At 41.5% G+C, this 23,059-nt stretch overlaps 1 protein-coding gene across 1 annotated transcript in view; it reads right to left on the bottom strand.

Annotated features, from left to right (window-relative positions):
- LOC126259895 (alpha-L-fucosidase-like) overlaps positions 1-23,059 on the bottom strand; it is a 138,555-nt gene that overhangs the window by 49,203 nt on the left and 66,293 nt on the right. The window contains exons 4-5 of the mRNA XM_049956974.1: positions 15,963-16,123; positions 1,646-1,847 (exon numbers count right to left, since the gene is read on the bottom strand). Coding sequence (XP_049812931.1) covers positions 1,646-1,847; positions 15,963-16,123 — 363 coding nt within the window. The remainder of the gene's footprint in view (positions 1-1,645; positions 1,848-15,962; positions 16,124-23,059) is intronic.

The raw sequence follows: 23,059 nt of genomic DNA, 5'->3' as shown, positions 1-23,059 counted from the left end.
ACAGGTGAAATACCCTCAGACTTCAAGAAGAATATAATAATTCCAATCCCAAAGAAAGCAGGTGTTGACAGATGTGAAAATTACCGAACTATCAGTTTAATAAGTCACAGCTGCAGAATACTAATGCGAAATCTTTACAGACAAATGGAAAAACTGGTAGAAGCCGACCTCGGGGAAGATCAGTTTGGATTCCGTAGAAATATGGGAACACGTGAGACAATACTGACCCTACGAATTATCTTAAAAAATAGATTAAGGAAAGACAAACCTATGTTTCTAGCATTTGTAGAATTAGAGAAAGCTTTTGTCAATGTTGACTGGAATACTACCTTTCAAATTCTAAAGGTGGCAGGGGTAAAATACAGGGAGTGAAAGGCTATTTACAATTTTTATGGAAACCAGATGGCAGTTACAAGAGTCAAGGGGCATGAAAGGGAAGCAGTGGTTGGGAAGGGAGCGAGACAGGGTTGTAGCCTATACCTGATGTTATTAAATCTGTATATTGAGCAAGCAGTAAAGGAAACAAAATAAAAATTTGGACTAGGTATTAAAACCCATGGAGAAGAAATAAAAACTTTGAGGTTCACTGATGACATTGTAATTCTGTCAGAGACAGCAAAGGACCTGGAAGAGCAGCTGAACAGAATGGACAGTGTCTTGAAAGGAGGATATAAGATGAACATCAACAAAAGCAAAACGAGGATAATGGAATGTAGTCAAATTAAATCAGGTGATGCTGAGGGAAAGGGAATTAGATTAGGAAATGAAACACTTGAAGTAGTAAAGGAGTTTTGCTATTTTGGGAGCAAAATAACTGATGATGGCCAAAGTAGAGAGGATACAAAATGTAGATTGGCAATGGCAAGGAAAGCATTTCTGAAGAAGAGAAAAATTTTTAACATCAAGTATAGATTTAAGTGTCAGTAAGTCGTTTCTGAAAGTATTTGTATGGAGTGTAGCCATGTATGGAAGTGAAACATGGACAATAAATAGTTTGGACAAGAAGAGAATAGAAGCTTTCGAAATGTGGTGCTACAGAAGAAAGCTGAAGATTAGATCGGTAGATCACATAACTAATGAGGAGGTATTGAATAGAATTAGGGAGAAGAGAAATTTGTGGCACAACTTGACTAGAAGAAGGGATTGGTTGGTAGGACATGTTCTGAGGCATCAAGGGATCACCAATTTAGTATTGGACGGCAGCGTGGAGGGTAAAAATCGTACAGGGAGACAGAGATGAATACACTAAGCAGATTCAGAAGGATGTAGGTTACAGCAGGTACTGGGAGATGAAGAAGCTTGCACAGGATACAGTAGCATGGAGAGTTGCATCAGTCTCTGGACTGAAGACCACAACAACAACATGGGATTTTTATTTCCAGTGTAGATACATTTTTAATTTTGTTTTGGTCATTTGCATTGATGCACATGCAATTAAGGTGAATTGGGCCAACAAATAATTATTACACATGTTCCAGTTACACAAAATGTGCCAGATGGTAAAGTACACTGATAAAATTGTACACATATACACAGTGCTTCATACAGATCAATTTTTCACAATTACATATATTGTCACAAAAGTTATTACTTAAATATCATTGATTACAGGTCAGCTGATACTAGCGGTACAGCAATACTTTACCAGGATCATAGCGGTCTGAACATGTATAAAAATCTCCATGCTTGCATGTAACACCTTTTCCCCAACGGTCATTTACAACAACAGTATCCTTGACAGGACTCTCATTATACAACCAGGCAAGAAAATCCCGTGAAGTCCAATATGTATCACCTGCTTCCCAGTCTCCATCTGACCATATAACTTCAGGCTTGTAGTTTTGTACCTGTTTAAGTACAATATGCCAGTTAATACACAGCTCCAAACAAAGAGTGCATACAAAGCAAAGAATTAATTGGCAGATGATGATAGACAAAAGTATTCACTGTAAAAAGATCAGACACAGACGACAAACATGTATGAATATTTCAGACACAGGCTCTATCCAGAATTGGTTATTATGTAAAACATCATGTGTGTACCAGTACAACAAAATTCAGTCTAACACCGCTTTAACATCAATGTCATCCATTTACATACATATTACAAGGCACATTAAAAATACAAAATTTGGTTAATATGCTCCATTATATGGAGTAATGCTATATCTGTTTGTTTACTTAATTAAGAATTTCAACAGCTGATGTAGATGCAGAACAGACACTTTGAAAATTGCAATGTTTTAGCGGCTGTTCCATGATCGGTGCGTGAAATATTTGGAGTCTATAAAAAGACCATTGAAGGTGAAAGATTATAATTGACAACTACGGCATTTTATGAATAATTCACATTTTACACAGGGTATTGTGCCTAATGTTTGCTGGATACAGGCTCCAGATTCCCACATCTGAGATTTTCGAACATACTCAGATTCACTTGGCCTACTGTGTATTGCCTCACATACTTCCATGATTCATCATGTTTTATCATTGGAGGTTTTATTTAAGCTGTAGACATGAAATAACCTCATGAAAAGAAGGCCATTAGGGAGGCCAGGCATGGGTTGATGTACATCCATCCACTGAATAATGTAATGTGCATTAAGGTGCACACAGGCACAAAAATTGTTATGTTGACAGGCACAATTGCTCATACTTTAGGCAAACAGTGGTATACCACTTACAACAAACAGCACGTGGCTTTCAAGATGCAGTTTAAAGAGTCATAAAAACCAAACAGTGTCCATAAATGGGTTTCTTCTTTTACCTCAGCATTCATTGCAGCAATGGTTGAGGCCACTGCTGCAATGCAGAGCATCAACTCTGTTTATTCACCTGGATGTCTCACCTAGGATATGGAGGCAGCTCTGCCAGTGGCAGTTGTGTGCAGTGGACGCACCCAACTACAAACTGTGGCTCATGGAGGCAGTGATGACACCTGACAGCTCGGTTTACATGCTCTCCTCAGTTGCTACAGGTGGCTGGTTACATTGGTGAAAATAACTAGCATCATGCAAGGGCTAGAAGCTGAGCTAGCATGTTGCAGCCATCTGGTTTGGAGCCAAGTGGAAGGCTTAAACCAGATGCTCAAATGATTGTGTTCCAATCTTAGATGCAGATTTCACAGCCTTTGGTATTGTGTGGATAATTGTAGGACCACTCATAATAGTTCAGGACTTCATTACATGGAGAAAATGGTAACTGTGGAAGCAGAGTATGTTTAGTAAACATATATGGGTTTTTCAGGATAGAGAAATCCATTCATTGGCTTGTAATCTGTGTTGTGATTTCAGAGAGGGAAGAACATCAGTCCCAACAATTTAAAGGGATTAACTTTCATCATCACAGATCAGAGAAAGAAATAGTGAATACAGTATTAGTTAACTGCCTGGGCTTTCATGAAAAAGTCCCAGAACTAGCCTTACTTATAATGGTAATAATGACCACTTAATACTAGAGGCAGAAACCTGGCTGAAACCAGATATTAATAGCAATGAAATTCTAAATTTCAATTGGAATGTATCTTACAAAGATAGACCGAATGCTGGTGCTGAAGCAGTGTTTACAGTTATAAATAATACAATAATATCTAGTGAGGTTAATACATACTTTAAATGCTAAAAAATGCGAGTGCAGATAAGTGTTAAAGATGAACAAAACATGGTAGTTGTATGATTGTATAAAACCATACTCAGGAACAGTAGTGGTGGATAGGAAATCACGAAATTGTTCTAAATGCCTTGTCTGAAAATTATCTTGAGCAGTTAATCAGATAACTGACTTGTGAAGATAACACATTAGATCTCTGGGTTACAAACAGGCCTGAACTTTTCAATTCAGTTAATGTAGAACAGGAAATCGGTGGTCATAAGGCTATTATAGCATCACTGAAGATGGGGGTATATATGAATGTAGAAAAGGTACAAAGATATATGTGATTGAAACATATTTCAAATTACCTGAGTGACTAACCTGAAGCACTCATATCTCAGACTGAAAATGTTGAGTATCTATGGACTAAGCTCAAGAGCACCGTACAATATGCCTTAAGCAAATATGTGCCAAACAAAGCTGTGAGAGGTGAAAAGGACTCACCATGGTTTGACAGCAGATTAGAAAGCTGTTTTGAAAGCAAAGAGACCTTCACTGCAGATTTAAACATAGCCAAAGCCTAACAGACAAACACAAACTGAACAAAACTAAAATTAGCACAAGGAGAGCCATGCATGAAGCATTCAATACATTCAACTATAAAATTCTATCTACTAAGAAGTTTTAATCCTATGTTAAATTAGCAAAGCTATCTGTCCAGACCCACTGTGATCACAGTGGCAATGAAATGAAGGATGACAGAGAGAAGGCTGAAGTACTAAATTCCTTTTCCAAACTTATTTCACTGGGGGAGCTCATACTGTGATTCCTGCTTTAAACCATTGTATCGAACTAAATGACCACAGGGTAGAAAATTAACTGAAATCATTCAACATAAGAAAGGCTAATAGACCTGATGGGATACCTATAAGATTCTAAATGGTTCAAATGGCTCTGAGCACTATGGGACTTAACATTTGGGGTCATCAGTCCCCTAGAACTTAGAGCTACTTAAACCTAACCAACCTAAGGACATCACACACATTCATGGCCGAGGCAGGATTTGAACCTGTGACCGTAGCAATCGCGTGGTTCCGGACTGAAGCGCCTAGAACTGCTTGGCCACAGTGGCCGGCTATAAGATTCTACATCAATTATGCTAATGAACTCTCTTCCAGCAGTAGAGTACTGTATATCACTGGAGGAACTAGATGTTACAGTGATTTAAAAATATCCATATTCTGGGAAGGTCCTTGAACAGACACACAAAACTAGAGGCCTACACTGTTATTAAATAATTCTAAAATCGCAGCCTGTAGTGAAAACATATCCCCATAAAAAATTAAACTACCTTAAATTTTCTGCAAAAAGGTCCTATTCATATTTTCTACAAGACAAACATTGTATCTTTATTCCTACACATCCTCAATACTTTCTCTCCCATCTGATTCAGTTGGTCCTCCACAACCCAGTGTGCCACCTTCCTGGATGTTGATGTCCTTCTCTCTGATGGCTTCATCCACACCTCTGCCCACATTAAACCCACCAACCACCAACATTACATGCACTTTAAGAGCTGTCACCTATTCCACACCAAAAAGTCCCTCCCATAGAGCCAGGTCATCTGGGGATGGTATACTTGCGGTAACAAGAACTCTCTTGCCCAGTATGCTGAGTGTCTCATGAAGGCTCTGCCCACATTAAACCCACCAACCACCAACATTACCTGCACTTTAAGAGCTGTCACCTATTCCACACCAAAAAGTCCCTCCCATAGAGCCAGGTCATCTGGGGATGGTATACTTGCGGTAACAAGAACTCTCTTGCCCAGTATGCTGAGTGTCTCATGAAGGCTCTTCCAGACAGACACTAACCCATAGACCTAGTCTGCACACAGATCTCCCATGCCATTTCCCCTCACACCCCCAATCCTCCCACCACACCCTAAGAATCAGACACAGAGGAGTGCCCCCTTTGTCAGCCAATACCACCCTGGACTGAAACCACTGAACCACATCCTTCGCTATGGCTCTTATTACCTATCATTGTGCCCCGAAATGAGGGACACCCTACACGGGATCCTTTCCACCCCTCTAAAAGTGGTATCCCATTTCCCACCCAACCTCCACAACATCCTAGTCCATCCCGATGCCACTCCAAATCACAACCCCTTGTCACAGAGATCAAATCCCTCTCGAAGACCTATGCACAACACCTGCCCCATCTACCAACCCAGCATTTCCTGTTTCTGTCCTGTCACAGACTTATCCTATCACATCAGAGGTGGGCAACTGTGAAAGCAGCAATGTCATATACCAGTTCTGTGGCAATCGCTGCACAGCTTTTTGTATTGATTTGACTACCAACCAGCTGTCCGCCGGTAGACCACCCTGTGGCACAACATGCAGCTGAACACAACATGCTTGATTTCAATGGATGCTTCACTACTCATGCCATCCAGATCCTCCCCTCAACCACCAGTTTTTCATAACCACACAGATGGGAGTCATCCTTACAACACATTCTCCACTCCTGAAATTCTCCTGGCCTCAACCTTTGGTAGCATAGTGTCCCCATAAGCTCCACCCAACAGTTTTCAACCCCTCTGTCCTATCACCTCCTCCCTATTCTTGTCTTCCACCCTCTTTGTGTGACACCCTCTGCTAACAAACCTGCCCATCTTTCTCCTTCCTCACTCCTCTCCTTTTTTACTCCACGCCCCCCCCCCCCTCCTCACTGCCCCACAGACTCCTAACACTGTGATTGTTGCATGTCTAGTCTCTACACACTCCATTAGGCAGTGCTCTTCTCTGCCTCCACCTGTACACTGGTAACCCTTCCCCTTTCCCACCCTTTCCAGACTGCTGCTTCCAGTCTACATGACAGCTGAATTCTGATCCAAGCTGCTGGAGATGGCGATCATGTGTGCATGAGGTGTGTGCTTGATAGCATGAATGAATGTGTGTGTGTGTGTGTGTGTGTGTGTGTGTGTGTGTGTGTGTGTGTGCGCGCGTTTCTCTTTCTTCTTCTTCTTACAAAGGCTGTGGCCAAAACCTAGTGTGACTATCAGCAACTTAATGCATCATCTTTATCATTATGAGCGTATGGCATTGGTGGCCGGCAGACCCTTCACAGTGCGGTTCGGCCGCCGCTCCACAAGTTCTTTAACGCCACTACCGGCGATTTGCGAGTGAATGAGGATGAAATGATGATGAAAGACACACAACACCCAGTCATCTCGAGGCAGAGAAAATCCCTGACCCCATCGGGAATCGAAGCCAGGGACCCCGTGCGCGGGAAGCAAGAATGCTACCGCAAGACCATGAGCCGCGGATATCTTTATGGTAAATAGCCGTCTATCTAATCCTTATATTGTTGACTTGCAGTCCAGAGTTTCCATTGTGTGATTGGAGCAATAGAATGCATGCAGAAGATGAGAGAATATTGAAAATCTCACACACTGCACATGCGCTGTAGCTTAGGTGGCTTTTGTAGGTAAATTTGCAGTAGTTTCCCTACTTGGTCGATCACATGTGTCCCATATCAAATTTTTCATCTCGCTCCCTCTGCATCACTGTAGAACAATGCAGACAATGAATATTTACACACCATATATTCCTCTGTTGGAATCAACATAGATTATACAAACAACGATCGTGTGAAATCTGGCTCACTGTTCGTCTACAAGACCCAGAGGGCAGAAGATACTGCTATCTAGGTTGATGCTGTGTTCCCTGACTTCAAGACAGTGTTTGATAGAGTTCAACATTGTTCACTAATGAACAAAATCTGAGAATACAAAATATCAGACCAGCTGTATCAATGGATTGAAGTGTTCCAAGCAAACAGAACACAACATGTCACTCTTGAAGGCAAGAAATCTTCAGACGTAAAAATAACTTCAGAAGTATCCCAAGGAGTATTACAGGGATATTACTGTATACAATAGAAATAAATAACTTACTGCATAAGCTGGCACAGTATTTTTGGCACATGATACTGTTGTATAAAGAGAACCCACAAAACAACAATGTAGGAAAAGACATAGTGCTCCTTACCGCAAAGAAGACATCCAGTTGCAGACAAGCACAATAAAAAGACTCTTACATAAAGCTTTCAGCCACAGGTTTCATCAGCAAAAGCAAGCACACCTCATGCACCTATGACTGCCAATACTGGCAGCACAGGCTGGAATGCAGCCATCACATTAGAAGCAAGCAGCAATCTGGAGAGGGGGGTGGGGACAGAAGGGGAAGGGATAGTAGTGTACGGGTGGGGGGAGAGACAAAAGGCTGTCTGGCACAGTGTGCAGGGACTAGAATGCCAACACGCACAGTGTCAAGAGGTTGTGGGGAAGGGAGATGGGGAAAAAAAGGAATGAAGGCACACAAAGAAGGTGGGAGACAAGAAGGGGGAGAAGATGGTAGGACAGTCTGAGTGGAAACTCTTGGGTGGAGAGTGTGGGGACAGTATGTTACCATAGGTTGTGGCTGGGATACTTATGGGAGCAGAGAATGTGTTGTAAGGATAACATCCATCCACAAAGTTCAGAAAAGCTGATTGTGGAGGAGAGGATCTACATGGCTTGGGTAGTGAAGCAGCCATTGAAATCGAGCATGTTATGTTCAGCTGTATGTTGTGTCCCAGAGTGATCTACTTTGCTCTTGGCCACATTTTGGTAGTGGCCAGTCATACTGCTCGACAACTGGTTGGCAGTCATACCAACGTAAAAAGCTGTGGAATGGCTGCAGCACGCCTGGTAAATGACATGGTTGCTTTCACAGGTGGCCTGGCCCATGATGGGTAGGATAAACCTGAGACAGGACAGGAAGAGGAAGTGCTGTGTGGGTGGATTGGGCCAACCTTGCACCTGGGTTTTCCACAGGGATATGATCCTTGTGACATGGGGTTGAGGTTGGAAGTGGCATAGAGATGGACTAGAATGTTGTGGAGATTGGGTGGATTAAAGAATACCACTTTGGGAGGGGAGGGGTGGATTTTGGGTTGAATGTTCCTCATTTCAGGGCATGATGATAGGTAATCAAAGTCCTGGAGAAGGATGTGGTTCAGTTGTTCCAGTCCACGGCAGTACTGGGTTCTTGGTGGTAGTGGGAGGATTGGGAGTGTGAGGGGAAATGGCATGGAAAATTTGTTAGAGGACTAGGTCTGAGTGATAGTGCCTGTATGTTAAGGTCTTGGTGAGATTCTCAGCATACTGAGCAGGGAAGTTCTCACCATTTCAGATACACCATCTTGAAGTGGCCAGGCTGTATGGGAGTGATTTTTTGGTGTGAAAAGGATGACAGCTGCCATAGTGCAGTATTGGTGGTTGGTGGGTTTAATGTCAACAGAGGTGAGGATTGAGCCATCCGAGAGGACAAGGCCTCCTCTAGATGGTCCATGAACAGGTTGGCATAGGAAGGTGGCATGCAGGTGCCCATGCTGCGGCATGGGTTTGTTTGTATACCTTCCCTTCAAAGGAGAAATAATTGTGGGTCAGGATAAAGTTAGTAAGGTGCATGAGGAATAAGGCAGTGGTTTTGTAGTCTGAAGGTCATTGGGGAAGGTAGTGTTCAACAGCGATAAGAGCAGGGGCATGAGGGATGTTGGTCTAAAAGGAGCTGGTATCAACAGTGACGAGTAGGGATACAAAAGATAAAGTGGTGGGGATGGTGGAGAGGTGTTGAAGGATGTGGTTGGTGTCTTTGACGTGGGATGCTAAATTATGGGCAATTGGTTGGAGATGTTGGTCAATGAGGGCCAAAATTCTTTCAGTGGAGGCACAAGAACTAGCCACAATGGGGCATCCAGGATTGTTGGGTTTGTGGATTTTGATGACCATTTAAAAGGTGTGTGTGTGGGCTGTCATAGGTGTGAGGAGGGAAATGCATTCAGAAGAGAGGTTCTGGGAAGGGGCTAAGGCTTTAAGCAGGGAATGTAGGTTGTTTTGACTTCTGGGATGGGGTCACTCTGGCAGAAGTTTATATATGGAGTCAGGTAATTGGTGGTGGCCTTCTGCCAGAAAGTCACTGCAATTCATAACAACAGCGGTGGAACCTTCATCTGTAGGTAGGATGATTAGGGCTGGATTTGATTTGAGGGTGTGTATGGCTTGCACAGGATAGAGTAGCATGGAGAGCTGCATCAAACCAGTCTCAGGACTGAAGACCACAACAACAACAACATGGCTATTCTTTCTTCTACTGAAATGTTGGTGTTCTGAGGTACTACTGAAATGTTGGTGTTCTGAGGTGGAACCTGGGGTAGGTTGATGAGGCTAAGTTGAAGGTAAGGATTTCCTGGTGGGTGAGGAATGGGTGGTTAGGTGGGAGATGAGGAGGATTTCAGTTGGATGGTGGTATGAAATGGAAGAAGCAAGGTTCAATGTTGGAATTAGATTGGTTTTGGTTGGAGGGATTGGCAGCAAAGAAGTGCTTCCATTGCAGGGATCGGATGGATAGGTGTTTATTCACCATCTTCCAAACCTCACCTATTTCTGAGCCACACTGTATCAACAATCATACACGCACAACACAGGCCCTACCCCTCTTTTCCCTTATCACAACACATGCACACTCCCATACCTCACCATTCCTTTCCTCCCACGTTTCTGTACTATTTTAAAGTATTCATGCATATTTTTTATGTATCTGTGCATGTTTATGCATGTCTTTATGTATTTGTTACATATCTTTTCTCTTATCCAACTCCTCTCACAACCATCAACACCTATTTTGCCCATATCTGCGTCATGCCAATCTCCTTTACACCATTCCTGCCACAATGCATCCCTGCTCTATCTTTTTTTACCAGTTCAGAAAAGTATCCCTTTCTCTGACTAAAACCCAGTCCCACATCCTATTTCTCAAATGCTTTATAAAACATTGATTCCCCCAAATGGCCTAACCATTAAGATTTCTCTCTCTTAATCCCACCCCTCCTTTCACAATGACTTTCAACTTTTCAGATTCTGACAATCCCTGGCCTTCACAAACCTGGTACTGCAAAAACACATCTTCATGGAACACGCATCCCAGAACCAACTCTGCTCCCTCCACAAGACACTACTACTGTGCAATCCCTACTCTGTACATCACATCTCTGAAATTGAATTCCTTGCACTCCTGCACCTGGAGGAGCACTCCTGACACCACCTCCATATGTTATCCAACCTGCTGACATCCTGCTACTACCAAGGGGTACCATTATCACACCCCTGTTCTACCCACAGTTTTCCTCCTTGTCCATCCATCATAGCACCTAAACCCAGCCTATTTGACCTTTTCAATCTGTCACATCCCCCAAAACTCCCTACCAACACTCCAATAAATCCAGAGCCAAAACATTCCTGGAACACAGTTGTTAACCTTTCACCAAAATCCTCAGCCTCACAGAAGTTTCAGTTCCATTCAGAGACCTTAGTTTTCGCCCTACACCCAAATTTAACCATGCTGGACTTTTCAAAGACCTACGCTTCCTCTTCAGATCCCTGCAATGGAAGCTCTTCTTTGCAGTCAATTCATCCAACCAAAAACAATATAATTTCAACTTTGAACCCAGCCTCTTCCAGTTCCTACCATCATGCAAACTGTGATCCTCCTCCCCTCAAATCTAACCACCCACTCATCACCATCCAGGAATTCCTTATTTCCCATGTACCCACACCGTCCTTCCCCAGGTCCCTACCTAAGAACACCAGCCTTTCAGTTGGTGAAAGAACAGCCATACACAACCTCAAAACAAATCTTGACCTAATCATCCTACCTACAGACAAAAGTTCCACCGTTGTTGTTATCAATTGCAGTGAACACCAGGTAGAAGGCCACCACCAATTATCTAACTCCATATATAAACTCTGCCAGTGAGACCCAATCCAATAAGTCAACACAATCTAAAATCCTTGCTTAAAGCCTTAGCCCCCTTCCCAGAACCTTTACCTTGAATGCATTTCTCCTCACACCTATGACAGCCCACACACCCAAGTTTTAAATGCTCACCAAAATCCACAAACCCAACAATCCTGGGCGACCCATTATGGCTGGTTACTGTGGCCCCACCGAAAGAATTTTGGCCCTCAATTGCCCAACATCTTCAACCAACTGCCTATAATCTAGTCTCCCACATCAAAGATACCAACCCCTTCCTTCAACAACTCTCCACCATCCTCACCACTTGACCTTCTGTATCCAACTCGTCACTGTTGACGCTACCTCCCTATACCAACAACCCTCATGCCCATGGTCTTGCCATTGTAGAAAACTATCTTTCCCAATGACCTTCAGACTCCAAAACCACTACCTAATTACTCATACACCTTACTAACTTTATCCTAATCCACAATTATTTCTGCTTTGAAAGTAAGGTATACAACCCTACCAATTAGACTCAACCAACGACCACCATTGAACCCTACCTAACTCAGTTCACTCCTCCATCCAACCGTGATCCAACCCCACTACCCCCAAATCACCCCCTGACCAACCGTGATCCAACCCCACTACCCCCAAATCACCCCCTGTTAACTTTCCATAGTATCTTTACCTCAAACCTTGCCTCACTGTTATTCCCCAAATTCCTCAACAAGCAAACTAACCTTACATCTGCAGAAAGAACCACAGTCCACCATCTTAAAACTGATCCCTATCTTACAATCCTACTTGGCGATAGAGGCATCCATCCTAGGTTTTCCTTTGTTTGATTTTATTTACTTTAATCATTTTTTGGCCCACTAGAAAACTCTGTCTAGTTGTGAAATTAATGGACCAAGTGTAATGAGAGAAGGTGTTGTAAGACAATGATGCTGTATGTTCAAAAATGTGCAAACAATGTCCATGATGAGAAGAAGAGAAAAGTAGTTGACTAAGTATTGTGAAAGCAGAGCGGATTCATTTGGTTGATGAAAGGATTGGAGAAAACCATAGATTCACCATCTCAGATCTTTGCTTGCATTTTCCACACATTAGTCGTTCTCTTCTGTACAAAGTGATTACCGAAGATTTGGGCTATCAGAAATTTAATGCCAGATGGGTGCCTAAACTCCTTTCTGAAGAACAAAAGTCTCAGCATGTGGCAGTAGCACTGCCCTTTCTTGTTTGTTACAAAAGAGAAGATGAAGCTTTTCTTGACCAGACTGTGACAGAAGGTCAGACATGGATGCAGTAAACGAATGCAGAAAGACAACTGCAATGAATGCAGTGATATCTTACTGGATCACTGGAAAAACTCAGGAAATGGTGTCAAACACTTTCCAGCAGGAAACTCACAGTAGCTGCCATCTGGGACTGAACAGAAAGTTTGCTAGTGGAGATCTTGGAGAGAAATGCCACCATGAATGTTAAAAGTTACTATAACTCACTAACAGGCAATTCGAAGCAAACACCATCGTATTCTGAGCTCTAGAATGAATTTCCTGCAAGGCATTTCCTGTTTGCATACAACATGACACACTACAACCAAACTGCAAGAGTTCAAATGAAATTACTGGATCACCCTCCCGAGAGCCCTGATTTGGTGCCTAGCAATTATCATCTTTTCAAGCACATTAAGAAGTGGCTAGTTCAAAGCGCACTGGAAATGACAAATAGTTGAAAAACAGCATCATAGTTTCGATGCAGTTGAAAGCATCAGAATTCTACAGTTAAAGAATTTCACAGCTCATCAGACACTACAAAAAATGTCTCAATGTGGCTGAAAATTACATGGCAAAATAAATTAGACAATGTATTTTCATTTCTTCTTCTTCTTTTTCTTGTGCCTTTGTCCTGCATAAGCATGAGGTTAGCCTGGCTATTAACAGATTTGGCAAGGTTATTTCAAGGGGGTGGCCAGATGCCCTTCCTGCCACCACCTCTTTTACTCCTCAGGACAGAACATGTATACCTCAACTGTCTGCACATAATCTCAGTCATGTGAAAATGAGTGAGAGTTTTCTAACTGTTTGTAAGTCAAGCAACTGAGGCAGGACTTGGGTATCAGCCTGGTATTCACACAGTGAGATGAGGGGAACTGCCTAAAACCCACATCCAGGCTGGCCAGCACACTGACCTTTGTCATTAGTCCATTGGGCAGATTCAATCCAGGTCTGATGCACCTCCCCATCCCAGAGGCAGTGTTTTAACACACACTGCTATCGGGGCACATCAAATATGTATTTTCAAAGTATTGTAGTAAAAATTCTTTTTTTTTTTTTCAATGAAATGGAAGGTATTTTATGAATAGCTCTCGTAGTATTCACTAAAGCAATGGTAAATTGAATGATACACAAAAGGAAACAGAACACCAGAAAATCATCAAAGAAAAGATGAAAAAGGAAATGCAAGAAAGACAGAATAGACATGGTGGTACAGTTAAAGGCCCTATATTTTGGGAAAGAGGTATAGTCCTTGTAAACACCAAAAAAAGATCTAAGAAGATCGTGAATGAGAACAAAGAATTTCTCCTTGAATATCATAGTCCTTTTTGTGGTGTACCTGTAACCGCATGAAAACTTGTATCAACTGTTTTAGTCCAGATTCATGAGGGTATTTGGTGAAGAAACATAGTGTAAATAAAAAAGTACAGTCTCAGCAGTGAGAGTTAAATACATAGGGGAACAGTTATGTGACTATTACAGAGCATGGCTGCCATGCTCCCCCAACTATCAAATCATTTACTTCCCTGTATAACCATTCATCCCTCCACTCTTCTCCATACATCCCTTTACAATAGAGAATGTAGGGAGTCCATATTTCTGTGACTGGTACACAGTACTGCTGCTGTGTGTCCCCAGCTTTCAAATGGTTGGATTCCTCCATACCCCAAGAGGGAAAATAATCTTTGCTTTTTGTTACGAGAAAAGGATTGGTAAGAAGAACACAGATGTATGCAGCTTGAGTTAATGGAATTTTAGTACATTTTGAAGGGAAAGTGTAACAGGTCTCACTATTTTCAATTAAAGTTATTTAAGTGCATTACACATTACCTAGAAGAAAAAACCCAGGTAAATAAAACGACTGCAAGAATTTGGATAATGGCAAGAAATAAATTTTGCAACAAGATAGTATCCAGTAATATGTCCAGTGCAAAGGTAAAATGTGTGTATACGACTAGAGGTGCAAACGGACTGTTCATGAAAATTGTGGAACATACTAGCATTATGAGATGAGTAAAACATTGATGTCAATGTTTCCAAGGAATTCTGAGGTAGATAACGACTGCCAGACAAAAGTTAAGTTAGGATTTTGCAGTAACAGACATGAGAGAGTGCCTTGTTATTAGTTTTTAGGGGTTACTTCATAATCTTGACCAATGCACTCAAATAAATTTCAGCTCGTGAGCACAGTTATTTCCACAGACTTCGCAAATCCTGGACAACAAAACTATTTAAATAAAACTTTGTATCCATACATCAGCTAAGTCCAGTACAATAAGAATATAATGTTGAAAGGTAAGTGAACTGGATGGAAAAGAACAAATTGAAATCATGGCTACACAAGTTACAGAGAAAAGAACAACTTAACATGTATCCTTGAATGAACACAGCAGTTGAAGTTTCTAAGTGGAAATAACAGTAATGTTCCACAGAGGTGACAAGTTTGCCATTAAAGGTGAAATGCATGAAACATAAAAAAGTTCTGAGATTTGAAAGACATACATAATGTATGGGTGCAGTTTGGAAAACACTGACAATATGAAGTTTCTGATAAACTGGAAAGCAAAAAAATTATTATAAAACAGTTTAGGAAAACGAACAACAAAATACTGAGCAAATAATACAAAGGTACCACAGGAAAGAGAGGAATTTAACATTACATTAACTTAAAATCCATACCGCTTTGCATAATTCAACGTAAAGCTATAATAAACTACAACAACAAAGCAACATCAGTCTCAAAACTCGTCAGTAAACGTGAACATCAAAGACAGTTCTATGAACAACTCCAAATGCATAATACCAAATCGCATTTCTTTTATTTTTTTTTTTTATTTTTATTTTTTTTTTAAGTTGTGTGTTGCTTAATTTGGGAGCTAGAGCCAAAGAAAAAGGAACACAATGATGAGAACAAATGGCCCACCTCTTGTGTGCTGAATGACACAACCTTGCTTGCTTTACTAAATGCAACATTTATTCTTTTCTTGTTATCTCATATTCACATAAAACAAATTATAAGATTGAAAGTATGATGATAATTTTCTTATAGACCAATCAACACAACACAATTTACATTTATTTATGCTGTATTCAAACTTCCATGTTTCCATTGCCACAATTTTTTTGTTTATCAAAAAATTAAGTTAATTTAATATGCTGACAATTTGCCTTAGTGGAACACAGATAATTTATTGCAAATAGTTGTTATATTGATGACTCTCAAAATGTGTGCTATGCTTACCAGCTCGTACAGCTCTGGGATGGTTTTCTGTTTCACAAAGTCTTGAGTCTTGAATCCTGAAGACTTGTCTTTCAGGTACATAGGATTATACCATTCAAACAGGGAATGATACACGCCAAACACCATTCCACCTTTCTTGCGAATAGCAGTAGCAAGATCACCTTTAAAAGTAAAATGACGACTATAGAGATCATATACTGATAGTAAATGATAAAAAAACTTCTTTTTTTTAATGATATTTGGTGAACATTGAAAATAACTTTAGTCTGTATTTTAAGTAGTATATATGCGTATGTACACTTAGTATTACAAGTACACTGGTAAAACAGGTACAGGATATACAATGGCAGAAAGCCAGGCATCAGTTCAAAGCCAAGTCATCATATGCATTGAGGAAACAAGTCTCAACAGCATCCTAACTGGAATAATATCCAAACATAAAAGTCCATCAGCCACAGGAAGATCAAGACTCCAATGTTACACATACATGTGGAAAAATTTTGAAGTCAACCTGACAGCATAATCCCAAGTGAAGTCTAGAGTGAGGTGATGATTGTTTTGGGGCAGCCTGTGAGCTAACGGATTAACCAACTATTTCTTCTACCATGACAGACACCTCTCAGTGCACCAATATTTTTCTGTAGACATGTCACCTTCAGGATGCAAGTGACAACTTTTCATAGCAGAACATGCCTGTTCATACCAAGTCTTGGACCAGCTTGTAATAGTGAAGTGAGACACAGTGTCACAGTCGGTGTTGCTGGGCCAGATAGGACAGCCACTAGCAATGGATGCCAGGTAATTAGTCTAGATATCATACAGCTGACATGCTCCAGTGCTATTATGGATCATCAGCATAGGATACAAGTTTTGGAAAACAGATGGTGAAATGAGTGGGAGAAGTAGGTACATTTTAAGGATAAATCCAGACAAATGTCCCCATCAGCACAGAAACTTCTCCTGCAAGTCTATACAAGACAGAAACCATTAATAGCTACATATTTATGATTGCAACCAGTCGAATTACTGACTGGTTGTGGCCATAAACACATACAAGTATCTACACTCTCATCAATCACAGATGAACAAGAGCCAATTTGATTCACAGTGTAGACTACATTACACCAAGATGCATGAGACACAAGTTAGGAATCCTCCATCTGTTATGTTTCCTACTCCCACGAATAACTATATTTTTCCACACTTTTTTTCAGTACAGTTGCACAAGTAATATGTAATATGGACATAAATATTCCAAAATGTTATTTGGGCATAGTTCTAAGTTAACTTATTGTTCTGTTGGTTCTACTGATATTCCTGATTGTGGTTATGCCATTGGTTTTATGAAAAGTTCAGTTAATTAAAAGTTATAATTAACTGAAAATTATACTACAGTAAAAAAGGAAAAACATTTTGAGCTCATAGGCAGAATATGAAGTGCTGATCTCATTCATTTGAAAGCAGACATTTGACTCTTTCTAAAAACATACTTTAAATAACCTGAAATTAAATAACATATAAAAATAATTATATTATGAAAAGGATAACTGCTACCCACCTTATAGTGGCGATTCTGAGTCGCAGGTAGGCACAACAAAGAGACTATCAGACAGCAAGCTTTCAGCCAACAAGGTCTTCACTGGAAATAAACACACACACACACACACACATACACACACACACACACACACACACACACAAACGCAACTCTCACTCACATCACCATGGTCTGGGTGTTAAAGCCAGGCTGTGAGCAGCAGCACATGATGAGAGAAGCAACCAAGTGGTGGGGGTAAGGAGGAGGCTGGGGTGGGGAAGGGGATAGCAGGGTAGGGGTGGGGGATGGTAAGGTGCTGCTTGTGGGAGCAAACAAGGATGAGGTGGAGGGAGTGTAGGGCAGCTATTTGCAGTTGGGAGGTTAGACAGAGGATGTGGGTGAGGTGTGTGGTGTGTATGTGTGTGTGTGTGGGGAGGGGGGGGGGAGAAGGGAGGCCCGAAAAGGAGAGAAGTAAAAAGACTGTGGATGTGTAGTTGGAGTAGAGGGCTGTGTGGTGTTGGAATGGGAACAGGGAAGGGACTAGAAGGGTAAGAATAATGACTACTGAAGGTTGACACCAGGAGGCTTGTGCGAATGTAGGATATACTGCAGGGAGAGTTCCCACCTGTGCAATTCAGAAAAGCTAGCGTTGGTGGGAAGGATTCAAATGGCACAGGCTGCGAAGCAGTCACTGAAATGAAGAACATTGTTTTGGGCAGCGTGCCAGACAACAGGCTGGACAAACAGCTTGTTGGTTGTCATGCCCACGTAGGATGCAGCACAGAGGTTGTAGCTTAGCTTGTAGATCACATGACTGGTTTCACAGGTAGCCCTGCCTTTGATGGGATAGGTGATGTTTGTGACCAGACTGGAGTAGGTGGTGATGGGAGGATGTATGGCACAGGTATTGCATGTAGGTCTATTACAGGGATATGAGCCATAAGGCAAGGGGTTTGGAGCAGAGATTGTGTGAGGATGGATGAGGACATTGTGTAGGTTCGGTTGGCAGTGGAATACCACTGTGGGAGGGGTGGGAAGGATAGTGGCTATGAAATTCCTCACTTCAGGGCACGACAAGAGGTAGTAGAAGCACTTGAGAAGAATGTAATTAAGTTGCTCCAGTGCTGGGTGGTACTGAGACAGGAGGGGAACGCTGCTCTGTGACCAGATGGTGGGTGACAGGAGAGATAAGAGGCATGGGAGATCAGTTTTTGTACAAGGTTGGAAGGGTAATTACAGTCTGTGAAGGCCTCAGTGAGACCGTTCGCATATTTCGAGAGGGACCACTTGTCACTATAGATGCGATGGTTAAGGGTGGCTAGGCTGTGTGGAAGGGACTTCTTGGCATGGAAGGCAGCTGTTGAAGTGGAGGTATTGCTGATGGTTGGTAGGTCTGATATGGATGGAGGTACTGACATAGCCATGTTTGAGGTGGAGGTCCACATCAAGGAAGGTAGCTTGCTGAGTTGAGTAGGACCAGGTGAAGCAAATGGGGGAGAAGGTGTTGAGGTTCTGGAGGAATGTGAATAGGATGTCCACATCCTCGACCCAAATTAGGAAGATGTCATCAATGAATCTGAACCAGGTGAGGGGTTAGGGATTCTGGGTATTTAGGAAGGATTCCAGTAGATGGCCCATGAATAAGCTGGCATAGGATGGTGCCATGTGGGTGCTCATAGTCATACCCCAGATTTGTTCTAGAATGCCTTCACAGGGGAAGTAATCCTGTGTGAGGATAAAGTTGGTCATGATGACTGGGAATGACGTTGTAGGTTTGGAATCCATCAGGTGTTGGGAAAGATAGTGTTCAATAGTGGTAAGGCCATGGACATTAGGGACGTTAGTGTAAAGGAGGGGGCATCAATAGTTATGAGCAGGGCACCACAGGGTAAAGGAACAGGACCTGTGGGGAATCAGTGGAGGAAATGGTTGATGTATTTTATATAGGAGGGTAGATAGCAGGTAATAAGCTGAAGGTCTTGGTCTACAAGAGCAGAGACTCTCTCATTGAGGGCACAGTAACTGGCCACAATGGGGCATCGTGGGTGATTGGGTTTACGGACTTTAGGAAGCTTGTGGAAGGTATGGGTGCAGGGAGTGGTAAGGGGAGGAGAGTGATGGATTTCGGAGAGAGGCTCTGGGATGGGCCTAATGATTTGAGTAGAGACTGGAGATCCTGCTGGATTTCTAGAATAGGGTCACTGTGGCAGGGTTCATAGTTGGGTGAATCTGACAGCTGGTGGAGTCCTGCAAGAAATCTTTGCAGTTCAGAACAACAGTGGTGGAGCCTTTGTCATCAGGTACAATTTATAAGGTGGGGATAAGTTTTTAGATGGTTGATTGCAGTTCTTTCTGCAGATGTAAGGTTTGCATGTTGAGGGATTTGGGGAATGATGGTGAGGCAAGGTTTGAAGTTAAGATATTCTGGAAAGTTAACAGATGTGATTTGGGGTCAGTGGGAGCAGATCATGGTTGGAGGGATAGTGAACTGACTCAGGCAGGGTTCAATATTGGTCTTTGGTTGAGTCTGATTGGTAGGGTGGTGGCGAGAAAGTGTTTCCACAGTAAGGGCCAGAAGAAAGAGAGAAGATCTTTAACAAGTCCTGTATGATTGAATTTTGGAGTGGGGTAAAAGGTGAGGTCTGTGGAAAGGACTGATACTTCTACGGGGCTAGGGCTTTTGGGGGAAAGGTCTATGACTGTGTTTTGGGTCTGTTCAGGTTCTGGATTGTGTTTGGTGATTGGAAGGAGTTTTTGAGGGAGGGGTACATGTAGTAGGTCTGTGAGACGGGGTTTGTCAGCTATAAGGGGATGCGGGGGAGGTTTGGACGTTGTTGTAGAGATCTTGGACAGTGGTAGTCCCAGGTGGGAGTAGGAACTGAACAGGGTGGAAAGTTTTTTGAGGTGGCGTTGCACATGTTGCTCTAGTTCCTGGAGGGTAAGAGTTCCAGCGTGTGATATGGGATCCAGGAATTTGGGATTGCATAGCAGGAGAACTTTGCGTATGGAGAGGAGTTATTGCAAGGAGATTTTGGCCGGATTGATATGGTTTTGCTGGACTATGTTGGTGAGTGTTAAGGAGTGGCAGAATGTGAACTGATGAAGATCATTACAGAAGGAAGGGTGGCAGCAGGAGGTGGGTCATTTGATGGTAAGGTGTTTTCAGGGTATTCCATGAGCCAAGCAACAACACAGAAACAGTGCGTGGGATTGGATTCTGGCTAAGGATAAGGAAACAGTCCAAGCAACAACACAGAAACAGTGCGTGGGATTGGATTCTGGCTAAGGATAAGGAAATGTTTCTGTATTGATGCAGATAGAAGGAGCAAGAATCGATGGTTGTGGATAAAAATATGTGTAAATATGTAAATAATGTAGAAATATGTCCAAAACATAGCAAAAATACAACCAAAGACATGAGAAAAATCACGAAAAGGATGAAACAGGTGAAATACGGGGAAACAAGAGGAAATCTGAGTGAGTAGGCCGATAGTGAAATGCAAAAACCAGCTGAAATTGGCGTGACGACACAATGAGATCAAAGAAAAAAATAAATAAAAATATTGCAATGTGGGTTGCAGGTCTGCGGGGGATAAGTTGGGGAAGGGGGCGGCAGATGTGACTAAGTTAGCACATACAAACTGGAACAGATAGGAGAAGGAGTGGGGGGTGGGAAGGGGTTGGTATGTCGATATGAAGTTCATGTGGCACAGGAAGGTATGAGAAATAACACATGAAAATATGTGAGAGTGATGCAGGAGAAGTGATCAATTTGAAGGCATAGGATTAATGATATCGATGAGGGTAATGTGGGACATGAACATGCTGCACCAACAATCAGTACAGTTTTGTAGCCATCTGTTGTGCACTGCCGAGATGGTTGACACATTGTGGCTCGTAATTAGAGCATGCAGTGCAGTTTGCATGGCAATAAGAGAAACACACGGGCCTCCTTACACTGATTATAGTAATGCATTAGAAAATAGTAACAAAGGAAAACAGCACTGGGTTAAGGGATGGAAGAAAAATGTATTGTTTGATTTTACAAAAACAATTGATATTAAAATTCTGGACCCTCGATGATTTCAACCTCCCATTTTGCCTCCATGTTTGGTAAATTCTGAACTATAACACAGTACTTTCGTTACTACATATCTTCCTGAATCAGATGACATTTCTCACTAATTGATTATGCCACTAATTAAGATTTTGAATAATTTATCGTTATATCAAATCAATTTCAAAGTGGATGTCATAACCACAATTGTGGCATTACCACAGTGGAATCATAACAGGTTTTAAACCGGAGAACAGTCTTGTCTTATAGCCCATTCAAAACAGTAAAATCTAACCCAAATGACTTTCAAAACATTATGTAGTTTCTGAAACACAGTATGTTCTTACATCAGTCTTTCAACAGTCCACACTATCCAAAGTCTCCAGTCCAGTTTCAGATATGAAATGCGTAATGTCTACGTTGAAAGAGGTCCCATTGCACATCTGTTGGCAGCCTTCTCTTTAAAGCATCTATCTGTGTGAGCTCATCAAAGGGTTTACTCAAATGTACAAGTTTCTTCAATTGATTTTTACAAAACTGTTTCATAGTCCCCTGTGTTTCCCTAGAATTTGGTCCATTCAGGAACTCGCTCTTTATCCTGTCTCGTTCAGTTTGAGACCAGAACCATTTTAAAAACTCAATTTCAAATTCTGCATAAGACATGTCCATAGAAAAATTTTGACTGGTCCATGACAAAGATACCCCCTCCAAAAACTTTTTTACAAACTTAATTTTGAAACTTTCACTCATATTGGGCAAAAAGTTGCCTCTACAACTCTGCAGAAAGTCGACAGGATGCAAACTACACTTATTAGAAAAGTTTTTAACTGGAATATTGGATAATAAGGCGCATGTGTTCACAGAAAAATTTTTGTTGGCTACATCATTGCTAAATATTTCAAACTTCTGGTTCAACTCTGATACTGTATTTTTTAGTTCACTAACATTTATCTTAGTTTCAGTCTCATGGAGTTTTACTGTGTTACTGACTGTTTCCACTTTTTATCATTCACAACAGCTAGTTTTGAATCTACTCTATTTTCAAGATCTGCCACCATAGCTTTCACATTTACAAAACCTGTATCTATTTGACTATTAACATTAACAAAACACTTTGCACATTTTATGGGCTATGTGGCTTCTACAGAAAATTTGAAAGTAAATAAAGCTTAAACACACCCAGTCTAAGTAACGTGTTAAAGAAGGACACTGTTTGGATATGGAGTAATGATTGTCAAGAGGCTTTCAGCAGAATAAAAAAAGGAACTGAATAACCAGAACCTGTTATACAGACCAGATTTCAATTTACCTTTCTGTTTACATACTAACAGTAGTGATTATGGGCTAGGTGCTGAATTATTTCAAGAAAAAGAAGTCAATGTGGAGACAGTTCATTCTACAATTGCATTTGCAAGCAGAATGTTACTGAAGTATGAAAAGAACTAAACAGTCACAGAAAGAGAGTTATTAGCCATACAGTGGTCATTTTCAAAATTCAGGACC

Source organism: Schistocerca nitens, chromosome 5 (genome assembly GCF_023898315.1).
Source record: "Schistocerca nitens isolate TAMUIC-IGC-003100 chromosome 5, iqSchNite1.1, whole genome shotgun sequence".
NCBI classification, from domain to species: domain Eukaryota; kingdom Metazoa; phylum Arthropoda; class Insecta; order Orthoptera; family Acrididae; genus Schistocerca; species Schistocerca nitens.
Note: the sequence above shows the minus strand (reverse complement) of the source record. Positions and strands in the feature narration are given on the sequence as shown.